Genomic DNA, 18,901 nt, shown 5'->3' on the forward strand with positions numbered 1-18,901 from the left:
AAATAAAGCTTTTCAAACTGAACTGCTTGATCAATATAATTAGGTTTTTAATAATATTTTTCCTTGTATAAAGATATTACATTTCAACAATCTTTTTTAAATGTTTAGAAACAAAAAACATAAATTCAATCACTGACAAAGAAAGAAATTCCTTACTTTTAAGACTCGACCAATTGGGAGATTTTTAATATCTTCAACAAAAATTACATCCTTCAGGACCCAGGCCTCTTCGTCTTTCCTCTCTGCATCATCTTTCATAGCATTTTGTCTGTGTTTACGTTCTGTAGTGAAATATTACTAATAAATTGAAAAAACGTATACAATAAAAATGAAACAATACATACATTCAACAAATTAAGAAAGGATCTAAACCACACTCTGATCAAAATACATTTTTATAACAATATTTATATCACAATGCACAAAATGTAAGTATAACTATTTCCAACAGAAACACCTTGCGAGGTTCAATAAGATTAAACACTAAATGCAAGTTGGAGACACAAAAATGGTATAACTGCATTTAACATTCTTTTCAAAAGCATTTTTAAACTCAAAAAATTCTAATCCCAAAAATACGTTATTCATGTACTAACATATCTACTGACAATTTTTTTGTCCATTTCTCTGACTTTCAGACTAAACTTTCTTTTCCACAACTGAAGATATGGAATATTAGGTATAAAAAACAGATCCATTCAATAAAACGTTTAACAAAATTTGACATAAAACTGATTCACAAAGTGAAACATTTCACAAATATCCTCAGGTATTTAATTATTAAAACAGCAAATTATGCAAGAAACCAAATGTTTTTTTTAGCATTACAAGTTATTTTTAACTATGAGCATTCAAGTAAAAAACAAACATCAAAAACACACAAAGAATCATTTTATTAATTGGTGAAAAAAGAATTTTTTAAATAAACATCGAAATACTAAAGCAGTTTTTCGAAATTTCAGCAGTTTGACTTGCATGATATTGAGATACATACTTTATAAGGTACATAAAATGGAGATTACTTAAGCCTATTATGTAATACTTAATTAACAATAAATCTACCTTGACAATCACAAAAATTGTACTAAATTTTATTTTTTGAAAATGTATAAAAAACACCAATGACAAACTTGAATTTAACCTTGCAAGGTTATGTAAATCTATGTTTAAAAACTGCTGGCAAGCCGTACACAGAATCACTATTACTTGTGCCTCACTTTACATACAAAGGGTAGGTGAGAAGCAATCTCGTATTACACAAAGCAGGCTGGATGAATCACATGTGATCTTATTATTTAAATTCTAACATGCAAGTAACAATGATTCTTAGTAATTTGGTTTTATGTGCTTGCACTGTCATATAACATTGTACTTGCCAGTTTTTTTAATTATACACAAGGAGCAGACATTGTCTCATAAATATCACAATATTTCTGGCTTTGTAACTATGTGACAAGAGCCATTACAAATTCATTGAAGCTAGTAAATATCTTTCCTATGAGAACAAAGCTTGTACTATAAAAGAAATTGAAAAATCTCTGTACAGAAAACAATGCAAAATAATACACAGTTCGATAGATTAAAACATTGGCTTTCTATTGGTTTTAAACAATATAGTATTAAATTTAAAAGATGTGACAAGTAGTTGTAGCAAGAGGGAGCTGATTTTTTATTTGATGGTTCTGTAACCAAACAAGATTGAAGACTAGAAAAATTATGCTTTGAGTGGTGATGATATTATAGTGAGTAATTTACATTTAATTTCTTAATTATTGGAGGCGTGGTGAATAAATTAAAGAGGTTGCATGAAGAAAAAAAAAGTCTCACTTCTCACACTTACAGAAATTCAGAATTTTTCTTTTAAATATTACTTTTTAAATTTAAGAACTTAAAGCTAATATTAAAATATGGATTATTAGCTTTGATTCTGTTTTATACACGGTGATCTACAAGTACAAATTCCTATCTGGACAGTGTCCTGGAGGAAGTTGAATACACATGGTTTTATAATAACACTAACTCATAAATCAGACACATTGTGAAGAAGTGACAATAAAATATGTGCTGCAGATCAAAGATGATTTGTAATTCTGTAGAGCATTCTTTGCTAGTAATGCTAATTTAAAGAACAGACTTACTATGAGGAAGTGGGCTTGAAGCTGGTTCACTACAAGTTGATGAAGCTGGAGATGGAGGAGGAGGCATCTCAATTCTGTCTGATTTGTTCTCACTTGTTTTACATCCATCTTTGGATTCACGAAACTCTGACTTCCTTTCACTAGAATGCCAACAACAAAAATATTCATATGTAAAATTAAAAGGTAATAACATGGAATTCTAAAATTCTGACAAAAATATTATTCTTCGAGGTCACAAAAACTAAATACAAATAATGTGTAATACAATTCAGTATTCTCAATAACATACACACACAAACGTTCTTACATGTTATATATATAGTCATGTGAAAAAGTTAGGACACCCTATGAAAGCCTGTGTATTTTTGGATATATAGATATTTAATCTCAATTTTAACAATACTGAGAGATTATAAGAATATAACTAAACAATTAAAACTGAAGAAAAGACTTTAAGAACCTCAGACATTTAGTTTGGTGTGCTCCTGACTGTTGAAGTGAGAGTGAGCACCATGGTGAGAGTAAAAGAGCTGTCTGAGGCCTTCAGAAAGAACATTGTAGCAGCTTATGAGTCTGGTAAGAGATTTTGAAAGATCCCAAAAGATTTTGAAATCAGTTGTTCCACTGTCTTGAAAATGGTCAACAAGTGGAGAGCTTTCAAAACAACTACCAACATGCCCAGGTCTGGTCGTCCAAGCAAGTTTGAGAGCAGACCGCTGAAAGAGGTCTCCAAACATCCTAACATGTCATCACGGGACCTACAGCAGGCTCTGGCAACTGTTGATGTGAAAGTGCATGCCTCTACAATTAGAAAGAGACTGCACAAGGTTAACCTTTGCTCTCTAAGAGAAACATCAAGGCTGGACTGAAGTTTGCCAGAGAGAATGTACACAAAGACCAGGACTTCTGAAATAATGTTCTTTGAACAGATGAGCCCAAAACTGAATTATTTGGACACCAGAACAGAGGACATGTTTAGCGTAAACCAAATACATCATCCCAGGAAAAGAACCTCATACCAACTGTGAAGCATGTATGTGGAAGCATCATGGTTTGGGGCTGCTTTGCTGCAGCAGAACCTGGACAGCTCACAATCATAGAATCCACCATCAATTCTACTATGTATCAGAGGGTGCTTGAGGGTCATGTGAGACCATCTGTACAAAAATTAAAGCTGAAGCAGAACTGGACCCTGCAACACGACAATGACACAAAACGTACCAGTAAATCCACCAAGGACTTGCTGAAAACTAAAAATGGAGAGTCCTGGAATGGCCGAGTCAAAGCCCAGATCTTAATCCCATTGAGAGGCTGTGGGGTGACTTGAAACAGGCTGTACATGCAAGAAACCCTGCAAACATCTCACAGCTGAAATAATTATGCATTGAGGAGTGGGGCAAACTTTCTTCAGTAGATGTCAGAGACTGGTAGATGGCTACAAGAAGCATCTCACTCCAGTTACACTTCAGCCAAAGGAGGTAGGGTGTCCTAACTTTTTCCTCAGAATATGCATTTTTGTAGAATTGCATTTACAGAAGATCTTGAAAAGTATTTTCTTCAGTTTTAATTGTTTAGTTATATTTTTATAATCTCTCAGTATTGTTAAAATTGAGATTAAATATTTATATATCCAAAAATGTTACAAAAATACACAGGCTTTCATAGGGTGCCCTAACTTTTTCACATGACTATGTGACAACAAGTATATATATTCAACACATCCTATAAGAAGTTAAAAACAATATATTTATAAATAACCATAATTAACATGCATCATTTATATTGATTCTTCAAAACTAGAAGTTACCTGACCTGGTAGTTACATTGAATCAAGATATTTTTTATTTGAAATATACTTATCTGTCATAGCAATATTTTAATAACATTATATTATTTCTGTGTTGCCCACTAATTTTGTTGGCATGTTTTTACAAGTAGATTTAAAGCAGAGTATTTTTTTGCAACAGAAAACTTCAACCGAGATGAAAATTTTGTAAAACTGTTTGTTACATTTGTGACTTCAGTTATGCTGCATTGACCTGTCTGTAGCATTCAAAGGCTATCAAAAAAAACAGTTGTAGTTGTATTGATTATCTCAGAGAGCACTTAAGCACAATTTAAACTTAACTTCTAGGTTTTCTGTTGTTTAACAAAAGTAACATTCTAGACTTGATTGACAATAAAGGTTATCCTATAATCCAAATGTGCTAAAAAAAAATCTTGAGGTTGTCTTATATACTGGCAAATAGGGTAGTGTATTTAGTTACAGCATGTATAGTTTCTCAAGGAAACTGAAAAGCATGTATGAATAGAGCATAAAGAGATAACACTTTAATACAATAGTTACATCAATCACATGACACTTTATAACTGGGTTCTGTGTGCTTTAGCAATTTAAGAAAAAATACATAAGCACTAATTATAATTAATTTTGAGCTAATGGGATAGAGGTAAGGCAGCCAGTCAACTCTTACGTCACAGTTATTAAATATTTTATTAAAGCGCTCACAGCCCCAAAGTGTGCAGTACATTTGTGTAGCAATGAATTTGTGGGTCTATGATTAACTGCTCACAGTCCAGCACATTAGTCAGTAGACTACACCAAGCCAATTGATGGTTAATGTGACCTGTCTATTAATAATGTAACTTATAAAAATCTTTAATAGCTGAGAGCATTTAACCATCAACAATAAAATTTCTAAAAATCTAAAACTAAAATCACATCAATTATACAAGTTAGGAATATATGTGACTGGTGTTAAAGTACAAATGTTATAACAGACACCTAGTTGAAGTTACATCATCTATTAGTCAATAAAATGTGTCATTCACAGTTTTCCAACTAAAAAAATTCTAACTGTTTATCTTTGATGTTGTACTAACCATAAAATTTATGAATATCAATCAATGAATGTCAGCCTCTATATTAGTAATAACAATGAGGGTACCAAAATGAGGAACCAATTGCTACAAATGTTTGTTTCATGGCATTGCAAGTCCTTATTTAGAAAAATACATTTATGAAATTATTTACTAGGTTACGTTTCAATTCTGTCTGTAGATAGGTTGCTTTAACTTCTGCCAAGGAATCAGTCAAACTGACTGGGTTTGTAACGAGTGTTCCCTCTAAGATGCATGGCTGCACAACAACCAATCAAATGCCTCCCCCACACTTAATTATTCCACCCTCACACATCCTCAACAATGATGAGGAGTCTTAACATGTTAACGACCTTAATAACCCTGGCAGTCAATAAGCCTACAACTCAAATAACCAACTGGTAACACTGCAAAGTAGTCTAATGATTCAATATGGTTGATGGTTTGATATTTTTCTTATCAAAGCACAAGAAATCTTTCTACATCTCACCTACTACCCTGTGGAAGAAGACGGAAGTGACAAACATCTGTTAAGTTCCAAGCTGCTGACACTAACTGTCCAACTCGAGGAACACCACCTGCTGTAGTAAAAGCCAAGGCACCAGGGTGATACATTGGACTGTTTCTCATGCACACCTATTGAAAACAAATGTAAAAGTTAGTAGAAAATTAAAACATTATCAACTGAAAAGTCACTTCCAATATTAACAACTGTGTCACACAGCATTTATAACATTTTTTTTCATTTTTTAAGACGTCCCAGTTAACTCATTTTTCTCACAATAACTGGAGATAACTTATGAAAGCAATAAAATGTAGTTTTCTTTCTTCATTTATTCATGGCCAAATACAGTTTAATTTTGGTGACACACTAATACTCTGCAAATTATTTTTATGAAGCTCCGCTAAATTAAATCTAGAATGGTTATAAAAGCATCATTAAACAGAATATGAAAAAGCATCTCTCAAAATGACTTAAATAAATCCACATAAATTTCTCAAATGTGAATTAAGACACCAAGCTATCTTTAATTAAAATACATTATTCTTATATTTATAAAAATTATTCAATAATGGGTTTTGAAACATTTTCATCTTCAGTATTATCAAATGTTGAAATAAGCTAGAGAAATAGTTCACACACTTATTGATACAGATAATGCACATTTATATTGTAATTAAGCCCACTATTAATTTGCAATACTTTATAAATGTAAGCAAATATGAGGTCCATTGCCACTTGTTATGCAAAACAATGTTAATCTTTTTCACACTAATGAAAGTATGTTATCTCTACTACTTCTAATTAGTATAAAATTGTTTTGACAAGTCCAACATAAACATGTTAGATCTTGATCTTTAGTAATTCTTAACCCTATATGCGTGGATAGTGGTCAAAGTACACATATGATAACCTTTCATGGAGTGCCATTCAACACAATATGTATTTGATGCCAGAGTTGTCAAATATTCATTTTAATCAACATTGTTAACTTAGAGACAACTTGTGGAAGAGGAGAGTAAATACCAAAACCAATATGCAAGGGTTTTAAAAAAAAAACACCTGTAGAAATGCATTTCAAGGTTCTAATGATTACAAAAATGCAATATGTTAACTGTGCAATGAATAAAAGCATTCTTCATTATTCACATGAATATTACTTTACACTTCAGCTTATCAGAGTCCAGGTCAGACTGACATCAAAAGATTTGTATATTTTATTAAAAGCTTGCTACTGAATTGGGATTTATAGTCAACATTCCTTCTCCAATGAGGTCAGTCCAATTAACCAATCCCTAACACGTTTGATTCCTTCGAAGATTAAATGGTTTACTAAACACCCACAATATACAAACATACACAAACAATGCAGCAGGTAATATAATTAATCACAGAAAACAGATATTAACTTCTTTTAGTTCCTCTGATGAAAATTATTCTTTCAATAAAATTGTTCTTTTCAAACAAACAGATTCTTCTCAATAACTAACAGTTTTTCAGTAATTCTTAAGCCTAAAGCTCATTTTATAGTAACCAGATATTCTGCACATTTCTCTGACCACTCAATTACTCAAACACCCCATAACACTTGCTTTACATCAATTATACAATTGGCTGACAACATTATTCATCAGCAATTGCATAAAGCTTATTTTACAGTAGTTCTCCAACTTTCTCTGGTTATTTACTAAACAACCATTGCATAAAGCTTGTTTTACAGAAATTCTAAAAGTGTCTCTGACTGGCTAGATTAATCATCAACCATTGCATGAAGCTGGTTTTACAACAATTCTACAAGTGTCTCTGGCTGGCTAGGTTACTCATCAATCATTGAATAAAGCTTGTTTTACTGTAGTTCTAAACTCTCTCCAGCTACATTACTTGCTCATCAATCATTGAATAAAGCTTGTTTTACTGTAGTTCTAAACTCTCTCCAGCTACATTACTTGCTCATCAATCACTTCATAAGGTTGTTGTTTTTTTTTTCAGCTGTCACACATGTTTCTCCAGCTGGGTGGTTTATATATCTGTTTGTTTATTTCTACTCCCCTCCATAAAATAAGGCCACTTATAATATTAAAAACTTTACTACTGTTATTAACCAAACACACAAACACAGCAAATGCAATAACAGGGCATTTTATCTGAATCTATACTTAGAGCAATGACTTTAAGACAAAAAAAAATACATTACTAGTTAAAGATTATACAACAACGTCAGATAATTAATTCTATCATGACCAAAGAACACATATCAGATGCAAGTGCACACCTGCATATAAAATTAAATTGGAAATAATAATTCTAATTAGCTTTGAAAATTTTAACTAAAAAATATTTTAGAAGTAATATTTTGTAATTTTTCAACCATATTTAGTGTATTTGTAAAGAAATTAAAAAAATTATTCCAACTTTCCTACTTGCTCAACTCTACTCTCAACTAAAATAGTACCAATTATGACTTTTTATAATATTTCTGTACATTATAGGCTGCTTTAGTTTATATTTGCTAAAAAAACATCATTCCTTGTTAATAACTATCCTTGTTTTTACTCATGTAATATTTCTTTCTGTGTTAATCATTTCATTAATACAAATTTTATTCCCATCCATTTTAAATTGTCACAGCATGTGGTCTGAACAATTACCAATGAAGAACACTTTAAAATGTTTTCACTATATTTAAATATAAATTGACATAGAATTTTAAAAAACTATATCAAGATAGAGTAAATAGAGGTTTGGCATTAATTTATGGTTTCATAAGAAAGTGGTAAATGAATCTCATGCAGTGATGAACAAATGTATCTAGTGAGAAGTTTAGAAGACTTAGGAATAAATAGCATGTTTAGATATTTTTTAGTTTTACTTCGATGTTCTCTTTGCTCTTAAAACCATTTTCATGTTTAATTACATCCGTTTGAAAGCTACAGATGTTTTCTTTTATTAAAAGACATTACCAAGTAAGAGAGGAAACAGCAAAATATTCTAATTTCTCAAATAATAATTTACTTCATATCTTTATCAAGCTTGTATTCAATCAGCATCCACAAATAAATGAACTTATCCGACCGATGACTTTTGTAAACTATCTGAAAAATTGTTAAACAGTTTTTTGAGCTGCTTGCACTTGATCTTCATCATGTACCACTACCAGCTATTTTAAAGTATTTAGTGGTTTAACTAACAGGCCAATTAAACTTAACTATTTGAAAAAAATAAGTTATGACTGGTGAAGTCAGTGATTGAATAATTAGATATCAAAATTTAACTAATTAACTGATAAAAACCTTGAATACTTGTTAAGCCAACCTAGATAATCACTGTGATTTCTGAAAGCAGAGATTGATTAATTCCACTAAGTAAAGAATAAAAACAATTAATCAAGTAACTAACCTGAACACCAGCTGTGATTTCTGAAGACAAAGTGGCACTCTTGTGTTTCTTTGTTTTCGTTCTAACTTTTTCCCACAACTTTTTTCGCTGACTGAATGGTGCTACACCCCTGATTAAAGAGAAATTTACATACTTCATATTTAATACATAGATTCTTTTAACATATTCATCAGCAGTTATTTAATACATGACAAGTAACAAAAAAAATTCAGCAACTAGCATTACCTTTAAATAATTTTGTATTACTACTCACATTTATATTCACTAAGTCAGTATGTCAAAGTTAAACTTGGTATTCAAAAACATGTTCTAGCCCCAGACTGAATTCAGACACCTAACTGCACATCAACTTACCAAAATTAAACATCCCAGACAACATACAGCTCATCTAACATCATAAAGCATCCTGATTATATACTCCTAACCTGCCATCTCTGGCTACAGATATCAACTTCACTTTATTAAATATGTCACTACTACAGACATTTATAATAATTTTCCATCATTAACCCTTTTGCAACAGGCTTGTGCATTTCACATAACCTCATCCACCATGTAGCACCATAACTCTCAAACTCAGTAAAAGTGCTTAATGTATATCCACAAGCTATCAATAAATATTACAAATCATTTTCAAACAAATTATCAACATTTTTATTTAAATAGTTTTGCTAAGATTAGTTTATAAATGTATGGAGTAAGAGTGTTGACTGCATTAAGTGAAAAGTGATTTTCATGTTAAGTTTAAAAATACATTTCTTCATCTGAAAATTTTACTATTACATTTACATAACCTTTAAAACAACCTAAATATATAAATTTCTTGTTATTGTTTTTTGCAAAAAATTACATTTTGTCTGTTATTTTCTCCACCATAACTTTATAGAGGATTGGTCAATTCAAATGACCTTTTAACCACCATAAAACAATCAGAAAAGTAATGAATATAAATTACCCTTGTTTCTTTCTATAATTATTTCAAATTGTAACCTGAAAACACAACTGTTTATCCTAAATAGCATCAAACTCATAACAGTATAGATCTGTTTTATACATAATTTGTTTTATTGACCAATAAACTGAGTATAACTCACTATAGAACTTGTAAATCACTCAGCAAATGCACAGCACAAGTTATTATACTGAATGAAATACAACAAAAGTTGCTTGCAAATATACCAAGAATAATATGTATTATCAGTACTATTTTCATTATCTTACTCAATAAGATTCTAGTTTTCACATTTTAATTATTTTATATTAAGAAAAAAATTAATACACAAGAAAAACAAGAAATACAATACTTAACTGGTTTTTTTACTGTTATCTGTCAATGAAACTTTTTATACCAATGTTAACTAACTACTACAAATAATTTATTTAACTGCACAATGCACTTAACAGTAAAATAAACTGATATTAAAGTAATCTTAATTTTGAATGTAACTTTGTAAAAGGTTGTGACAAAATACTTGTGTAAAGGTTAAACACATCCTGACAAGAGAAAAAATTCACATCAACTTTCCACCATTAAACTTATACTAATTTCATAGATACATAACCATGTCAACTTACCATCATTAATCCTTTTGCTACCATGTGCCCATATTTTAAGGACCTAATGTCCAAAAATAAGGCTAATAGATGTTTTTTTTTGAATTTCTCACAAAGCTACTCGAGGGCTATCTGTGCTAGCCATCCCTAAATTAGTAGTGTAAGACTAAAGGGAAGGCAGCTAGTCATCATCACCCACCGCCAACTCTTGGGCTACTCTTTTACCAATGAATAGTGGGATTGACCGTCACATTATAACGCCCCACGGCTGAAAGGGGTGAACATGTTTGACACAACAGGTATGTGAACCCACAATCCTCAGATTACAAGTATCACACCTCAACACGCTTGACCACACCGGGCCAGCTTCTAAATGAAATTTTTTTGAAGTTTTACAAAAACTTTCCTAAAAACATGTAGTTTCAGAAAAATATTTCATTTTGATTTTTTCTATTACAAATAATAAATTCACCATTTAACACAGTTATATGCACTCAGAATCAGAACTGTTCATCTGCAAGTTAATTTTTTTTAATGAATATTTTTCTCCTTACAGTTTTTACATTTCATTTGCATAATCTCTAGAACCTCATGAATAAATATCAAAAGTTAAGGTAAATATTTACTAAATTTATTTTCCCTGATATCCCTAACTACCTGTTATCATCAGCATAAAGTGCAATGAAATGTTTAAAATAAAAAATGAAAACATGTGCATACTTTTTAAACGTAAATACTTTTGGCACTTCTTTTTGTCATATGCATAACTTGACATCTTTATCTTTCACTCTGTTCAATTTTCCTTTCCAATTCTTTGTCTTTTATTCTTGATACCAAAACACCAAATAGAGCCAATAAGGCTTTATTATTATTACATAGCAACTCCCATACAGATGCATTTCACTAATCCTTTGCATGACAATGATGCTATATTTTTTATAAACTTTTACACTCCAGGTTTCAAGAAGTTAAACTTATAAAAATCAATAAACTTTTCAAATTATTTTTAAAACAAATACAAAAGTGAGTAAATTATAAAAGTAAGAACTAAATACAATTTAACAATATCACTAACTATAGTATATTTCAGTAAGAAACCACCTTAAGTGCCAAACTTAATCAAGGAGATAGTAATACTAATAGCAGTAACATGTACACCATAAAGAAAACTGCACATCAAGTTAAAATTAACAAAGTGTAAACTAAGCTCTTTCTATTGACTATATATACTTGTGCCTACTAATTACATGTACAATGTAATTAAAAACTCCAAAGAAAGTATAAAAGGTGGGCACAACAACCATCAAAAGTTTACATTTTTTTCTTTTCCAGTGAATATGTGTTTAAGACATTGTATCTTATGTATGAAAAGAACATTTATATCTACACTATCAGTTATACACTCACCTACATCAGCACCTCATGAGGCTAAAAGTGAACCATTGCTAAAGTCAAGATTTTTCATAGCAAGTGGATAATGCAACAAAACAACTGCAGTTTAAGAAATTTTTAATACATTTCCTTTGAAACAAAGAAATTAAAATTTGAAAAAACAGAAAGTTGAGTTATAAATCATGCTAATTTCACTGACATATATTTATAATAAAGTGGTTTAATAAAATTTTGAATGTAACTCAGCTATATATGCAGAATGGAATTTGAAAATGGTATTGATCATTATCAGGTTAAGCTTGTACAGACTTCAAACGATTAACTTCACATCAGCTTACTACAATTAAACACATCTTGACTTTAGACATCTGGTTTGACATGGATTTGTACCACCCATTTAAACTTCACATGAACTTAGTATTAACAAACATATTATGATACCTGATACCTAACTTCATATGAATTTAACATATAGCTTTCAACTAGCTTACCCTTAATAAATACATCTTAGTTTTAGGCATCTTTAACTTACCACCAATAAATATGACCTGACTCCAGACGAGCACAAGTAAAGAAAGAGCATACATGTAAAGAACTGATTTTTTCTTGTTGTAATTCGGAAAAGGCTTGTGCACAATGCTCCAGTTTGGATGAAACTGATAACAAAGTTTCATCCATCCATGTACAAAGTTTTCCTGTTTCTGTTGAAACTGTTGCCCTAACACCACTAGCTGCAAGAAGCAAAATCTTCTCACCAACTAATCCCAAACTGATGGTTTTTGGATGAAAGACGGTGAGATTCTGAAATATTACATTAAAATATCAACTGAAGATTAACAATATGTCATCTGAAGTAACTAACTAGTATTACTAAATCTGATAGCTAAACAAATGTAAAATGTTTGGATTATAGATAAACTGTATGTTAACGTATCTTAAAACAATTTGAAAGTGACAGTTAAACATGTAAAAAATAAAAATAAATGAAATATCAGCTGATGCTAACAATTATTTAGTTAGCTGAAATAACTTCAGATGTAAGAAATTCTACCTCTTTCTTTTCTAAGTCAATTCATCCTGTGAAAGCAGAATAATTTACCTTCCTCTTCTAATGAATATGCTAATTACCACACTTACCTCTGTGTGCCTATATGGATCTGGTTCACTCCACTTCCATTGATGAAGCTGACCAGTAGTACTCACAGCAACCAGTTCTGAATATATTGCTGCAATCTGGGTAAACTTAAGACCTTGACCACTCTGTTAGAAAGTTATAAAACAATTCACATGATACTTCAGAACAAAATTTTTTTAAATACTTCAACAGATCAAATAAACTTTCAATGGTTTTTTTCAATGGTAATTTAATGATACTTTTCATAAATTTATCATATCACAAAACATGTATAACTTCATTGTACAAACAAAATTTTTTTTTAATTAAGGTGTTTTTTACTTATGTTTTTATTAAACCTTTTTTGATACACAGTGGCAAGCCTTAGTTATTTCTGTACAATAAAACAAGATATAAAATGTGGGGCTTTTCACATTATTTGCAAATTAGAATTATCATGTGTGTTTTAAAAGGTTGGTATTTTTTTTCAGCCTCATCTTTAAGAATTTCATACAAAAATATCAATGTACATCCATCATAGTGAGAGGACATAGTAGCTGTCTAACTTGAATAGTTTTAAGACTAGCTTTGTCAGTACATAAGATGAATTTAAAATTCTTAAACTAATTATACCTGATCCTGTCACAATGGATCACAGATCAAAAGTCATGTCATTATGTTTGTTCACTTACATTCAAAATTTTATTGAACTACTAGTTTATGAATTTATGTCATTAAGTTTCATATCTACCTGTAGACCATAATTCAAAATTTAGCATTATACATTTTTAATTTAAAAGTAAATATTAAAAGAAAACAACTGAATGTCAATTTTTATGAGTCATGGTACGTTGAATGTAGTACTAGTTTATGATGTCAAGATAATATGTATATATTTTCATACAAATTCAGAACTCATATTACCAATGTTGACAAGCTAGATTATAAAATAAGATCCTCATATTTTAATTTTGTTGAGATATGGCTTATGAACTAAATCAAACACAGTGGTTCTGTTCATCTTTTTCCATTTTTGGAAACAATTTCTAATATAAATTTACATCAATACGTCATGTGAATAACAAATTGAAAGCTTATAATGTCCCCTAGTGGTTTTCTCAGCCACTCTAACCTGCTAAAAGATTACCTCATTCTTCTGAACCAAGATTTCAAGAAGGTCGGTTTTATCTTTAGTCTGCTGGAAATTTCATAGTATTTTACACCTAAATAGAGCTTAGTTACTGAGTTTGATAAATAATAGTGGAATTCTATGGTATCATTATAATATTTGACAATTTTTAGAATATTCCATTAAATTTTAAAAGGCTTAGCTGCATACGTCCAGCAACAGAGTTTAAATGTCATAGCTAGAAGAGATAATTGTTTGCTTTACCTCTTTATTTACTGTTCTGTATTTTAATAAATACAAGTCTAATAATTTATCTCCTAAATAGTAATGACCTATATACAAAGATAATATGTTTTGAAATATGACTGTACATTACAAAATACTAGTTTACTAAACAGCCACAACAAGGTCATTTTGTAAAGACTAAAGGTGAGTTTTATATTACTGGACACAGTAAGAGTGCACATGCCTCCAGTTTTATATTATTGGATAAGGTAACAAGAGTACACATGTGCCTCACCAATGCAAGTTACATAATGTTAGCCAGGCATGACTGAAAGGTCAATACAGTCAAAATAATAAATAATATATATAACAATATGAAACTTAAGCTACTTAAACTAAACATTTATATTTTTGTGTTACAATATGTAGTCATTCTACAATGAAAACAAAACAAAACAACTATATATTTACTTATTTTTTTATGATGGTTATGAGGTCAGCAAAATTCACAAACCCCATATAATTAGGGTAGAGATAACATTGGACAAAATATAAGGTCTTATAGGAAACAAAACATTAGACACGTATTTAGGAGGTTTTACAGATTACATAAATATTATTTGAGATTTTTGCAATGAAGTACAGTTTTTTAATCATAACATGAAAATCATTTTGCACTCAGATTGGTATTGAAATAGAATCAATATTTTCACAAACAAATCTTTATTAAAAATACTTCATTAAAAAATCTAATTTTTTTGTACAAAAAACTTGCAACCATTACTAAACGTCTAGCACATTTTGTAAAGATACACATAATGTATCAACAGTTACAGTATAAATACTTAATACGTGCAAATGTGTAAATGAACTCAAGGATATTATATCAAACCTGCTGTGAAAGGGTTAAACAATCAAAACACATTCTCAGCCTCATACCATTTCTTGTGAACATGCATCTATAGTAAGTTTTAGACACAAAAGCATAGCATATGATGAACTTGACACATTCTTAATCTTCACACATGCCCTCAAGGCTAATAAGCCGTTTATCCCAAATGATTTTTTGTTAAAGCAAATTTAAAGAAAAAGCAAAAGTTAAATAAAATATGCCATTTGTACTAATTTTACAAATATTCTACCTTATCTGGCCAATACTCCACATCATCACTTAACCATAATGGATTACTATCACCAGCTTCACGTTTCTTGGTGTCCACAAGCCCAATGCTTTCCCCAACTTTGTCTGCTGCTCCACTGTCTCTTAATGCAGACTCTAACCAGCGTCTAGAACCTGAATACTGCCTCTCTCGAAGCCGGAATATGCTATCTCTGTCACGGTCTGGATCTCTCTCTCTCTCACCTCCTATAGTCAATATTTTGCAAGTTAAATCATAAAACAAGTTTTATTACAATGTGAGTATATATGTTTAAGTATGAATGTATTTTTAAAGAAACTTTTAACAGAAAATTTGGGATATTTTCTAAAGCCTTCAAATAATCTTCATGCATAATATTCAATACTTAGAAAAATAAATGTTTTAATAAACATTAAACAATAAACATTCAATTTCAGCACAAGAACAAAAAACTTATTACATTCTAAAATTGCCAATATTTTAATATCCTCCAAAATGTTTAATTTTTTAATTTCATCCATACTGTTTCACTTTTTTTCCTTTTCTTGTTTGGTGAAAATTTATACTTTATTTTAAATATATATACTTATATTTTAACTCAATTTAAAAAAATTTTAATAGCTTTTTATAATATCATATAAAAAGAAACTAAGTAAAATAGAATGATAAACAATACAATTCAATATTCAGTCTTTTACCAGCACACAACTAATCATGAACTACTTATGTGTTGCAAAAACAGTCAACAATTCTACTAACTATCTCATGTTTCATACCTGAGCGACCTCTACTACCAGAACGACTTCTAAGACTGGAATATCCAAACATGTCTTCTGGAGACATAGCTTCAGCATCAATGATTACACTTGGATGATCACTATGGATACCTGCATCTAGAAGTGATATCAGGTCATCTGAAACAGAAATGTACCACAAAATAAGGTACAACAGCCAGTACTAATTTTCCACTACCAAGTTCTTTTAATTCATTAGATACAGATCACAAGACTAAAGCTGCCAAGCGCTTTCCTTCATCAAATCACACACTAATTGCATTATGAAATTAATTTTTTTTAAAGTTAAATAGGTTAAAAAAATTATAATAGTAGTGTCAAGTGTTTATTTCACTATCACAAAGTTCAACATCTTAACTATAATATACTTAACAAATTAATAAAATCAAAGAACCACCACCAAGTATGTTTGCAATATTCATATATTTTACTGATAAGTGTTTATCCTGATACCACAAAATTTTATATTTTCATAGCTATAAAACATTGAGAAAGTAATATTATAAATCTCATACATACATACATACTGATATTTTAAATTAAAGTCTAAAGTTTTACAAAATTACTTTTGTAATTTCCTTTTTAAAACTTGCAACTGTATATTTAACCAATATAAATCCTAAAATATAATAAAACTCACCACCTGGCATATAAGAATCTTGACTGTCATCCATATCTTCCCCTTCTTCATTGTCACGGCTCAGCAGGTTATTAACAGCAAGGTTAACATCTAAATTCTGTGAAAGAAAATTAATGTTAGTTTGAAACTGTTAATGCATTCTACGAAAAATACAAGTTCTAGTGTTCATGAGCATTTATATTTGGTAGACAAAAATATTACTGCTTTAAAACTGTCAGGAATAATATTTAAATTTACAGTAAATAGTACTGTTAATTTAAACCTTTTAGAAGTACAACCAAAATCCCATAAAGACCAGTAATAATCAAAATATTCACATATTTTACACAAATGTGAAACAATTCTCTTATATATTCTCTGTCAACATTTTACAATCAGGTTAGCAAAACAAACTCGCAAGTCAGTCTGTGAATTGCACAGTAACATACATTACTTATTTTACTATTTATACTTAATTGTTAAAGTTAAAAATATATATAATTACTAGCCAGAGACATGCAAACAAAAAATCTATATGTCTTATATATATTTTCTCTTATAATTAATTGAACACAACTACACACACACACACACACCAGTTGGTATATAATTATACAATGTAAGTGTATTTAAATAAAATAACAGTTTCATGGTATCTTCAAGCAAGATTTTATTTTAGTGCTTTTTCATGTTTCTTCAGATTAAGACGTAGTTAACATTTGAGCAAACACACACTAAGTATTTAAAACAAATCATCATGGTAATTTGATTTTCAGAAGTTTATCACCTGTAGACACCTCTCTACGTCTAAAGGTTTTATCTCTTTGACCCAATCATATTTTTATGTATCCAGAGTGATACAACACAAATATATAAATCAGAAACTCAAGTTAGGGACTGTCTTGCAAAAAACAGATTAATTCTCCAATGCAATGAAATACCACACCTCTCACATCTTGCTACGTACATTGACACAAATAGGAAGATGCAATATCAGCACTACTGAACCTTGTAGTTTGCTTGCCATACTTCATCAATAACCCTATGCCACTCCAGGGCATACTGATATGAAAGTTATCACTAAGCCAAAAATATGCATGGTTATATCTAGACTTTTGATACTTTTAGATTTTGTTTTAAATGCCAATTGCCTGACTGAAGTCTTTTTAGTTAAGTAATGATAAAACTAACCTTTTGCAACAACTTGTACACACAGAGGGAAATTTAAAAGTGACATTAATTCAACAAATCAATGAATTATTTAGTTTTCTTAAGGATGAGAATTTATAGTCCCTACACACATAGTACCAGTGAATTTTGCACTGGAGCATCCATAAGCGAACGTGAATGATTCTTGGGTTAGAAAAAACATTCAACTTTGACAAATGGCAAATCCACAAAGTTTAGGATGGTTAAAATTTTATTGTTTTCAAAATGTTTATTTTTCAAGTGAAAGAAGGTTAAACAGTTACTGAAAGGAAGGCTGTTAGTTGTGATGACTCCGTAAATGTGAATAGGCAAGAGAGAAAATATTTTGGTGGATCTGATTAGCAGAAATTTTTAATCATTACTGAATTTGATTATCAATTTATAAATACTGCTTAGCATACTTTTAAATTTCATCATTTTTACAATATTGTCATCACTCAAATAAAACAATTTTCCTAGCCTCCAATTTTGTTTGGTTACAGAGCCAACATGGAAAAATTAGACCCATTTTGCCATACCAACCTATCACTTCTTGTTTTTCAGAATTTGTTTAATAAGTTCTCTCTTATGCTTAATATTATCTATAACCAACAGAAAAGCCAAGGTTTTAATTTATAAAATGATGTATCATATTACACTATTTTATTCCAAGACAATCAATTTCTATTTTAGTACAACTGTAATTATAACAAGAAAAATATCGACTAGCTTGGATAAATTTGTAATGGTTCTTGCAGCATAATTAGAAAGCCAGACAAATTGTGATAGTTATGGGAGATTGTTGGCATTTTGCACGTTATTATTCCATGT

The 18,901-nt window shown here is 30.2% G+C and overlaps 1 protein-coding gene across 1 annotated transcript in view; it reads right to left on the reverse strand.

Moving 5' to 3' along the window:
- hyd (E3 ubiquitin-protein ligase hyd) overlaps window positions 1–18,901 on the reverse strand; it is a 112,753-nt gene that overhangs the window by 54,531 nt on the left and 39,321 nt on the right. Inside the window, 9 exon segments of the mRNA XM_076499590.1 lie at window positions 157–281; window positions 2,139–2,278; window positions 5,509–5,654; window positions 8,917–9,025; window positions 12,395–12,663; window positions 13,000–13,122; window positions 15,473–15,696; window positions 16,246–16,383; window positions 16,907–17,000. Coding sequence (XP_076355705.1) covers window positions 157–281; window positions 2,139–2,278; window positions 5,509–5,654; window positions 8,917–9,025; window positions 12,395–12,663; window positions 13,000–13,122; window positions 15,473–15,696; window positions 16,246–16,383; window positions 16,907–17,000 — 1,368 coding nt within the window.

Source organism: Tachypleus tridentatus, chromosome 4 (genome assembly GCF_004210375.1).
Source record: "Tachypleus tridentatus isolate NWPU-2018 chromosome 4, ASM421037v1, whole genome shotgun sequence".
In the NCBI taxonomy this organism is placed as follows: domain Eukaryota; kingdom Metazoa; phylum Arthropoda; class Merostomata; order Xiphosura; family Limulidae; genus Tachypleus; species Tachypleus tridentatus.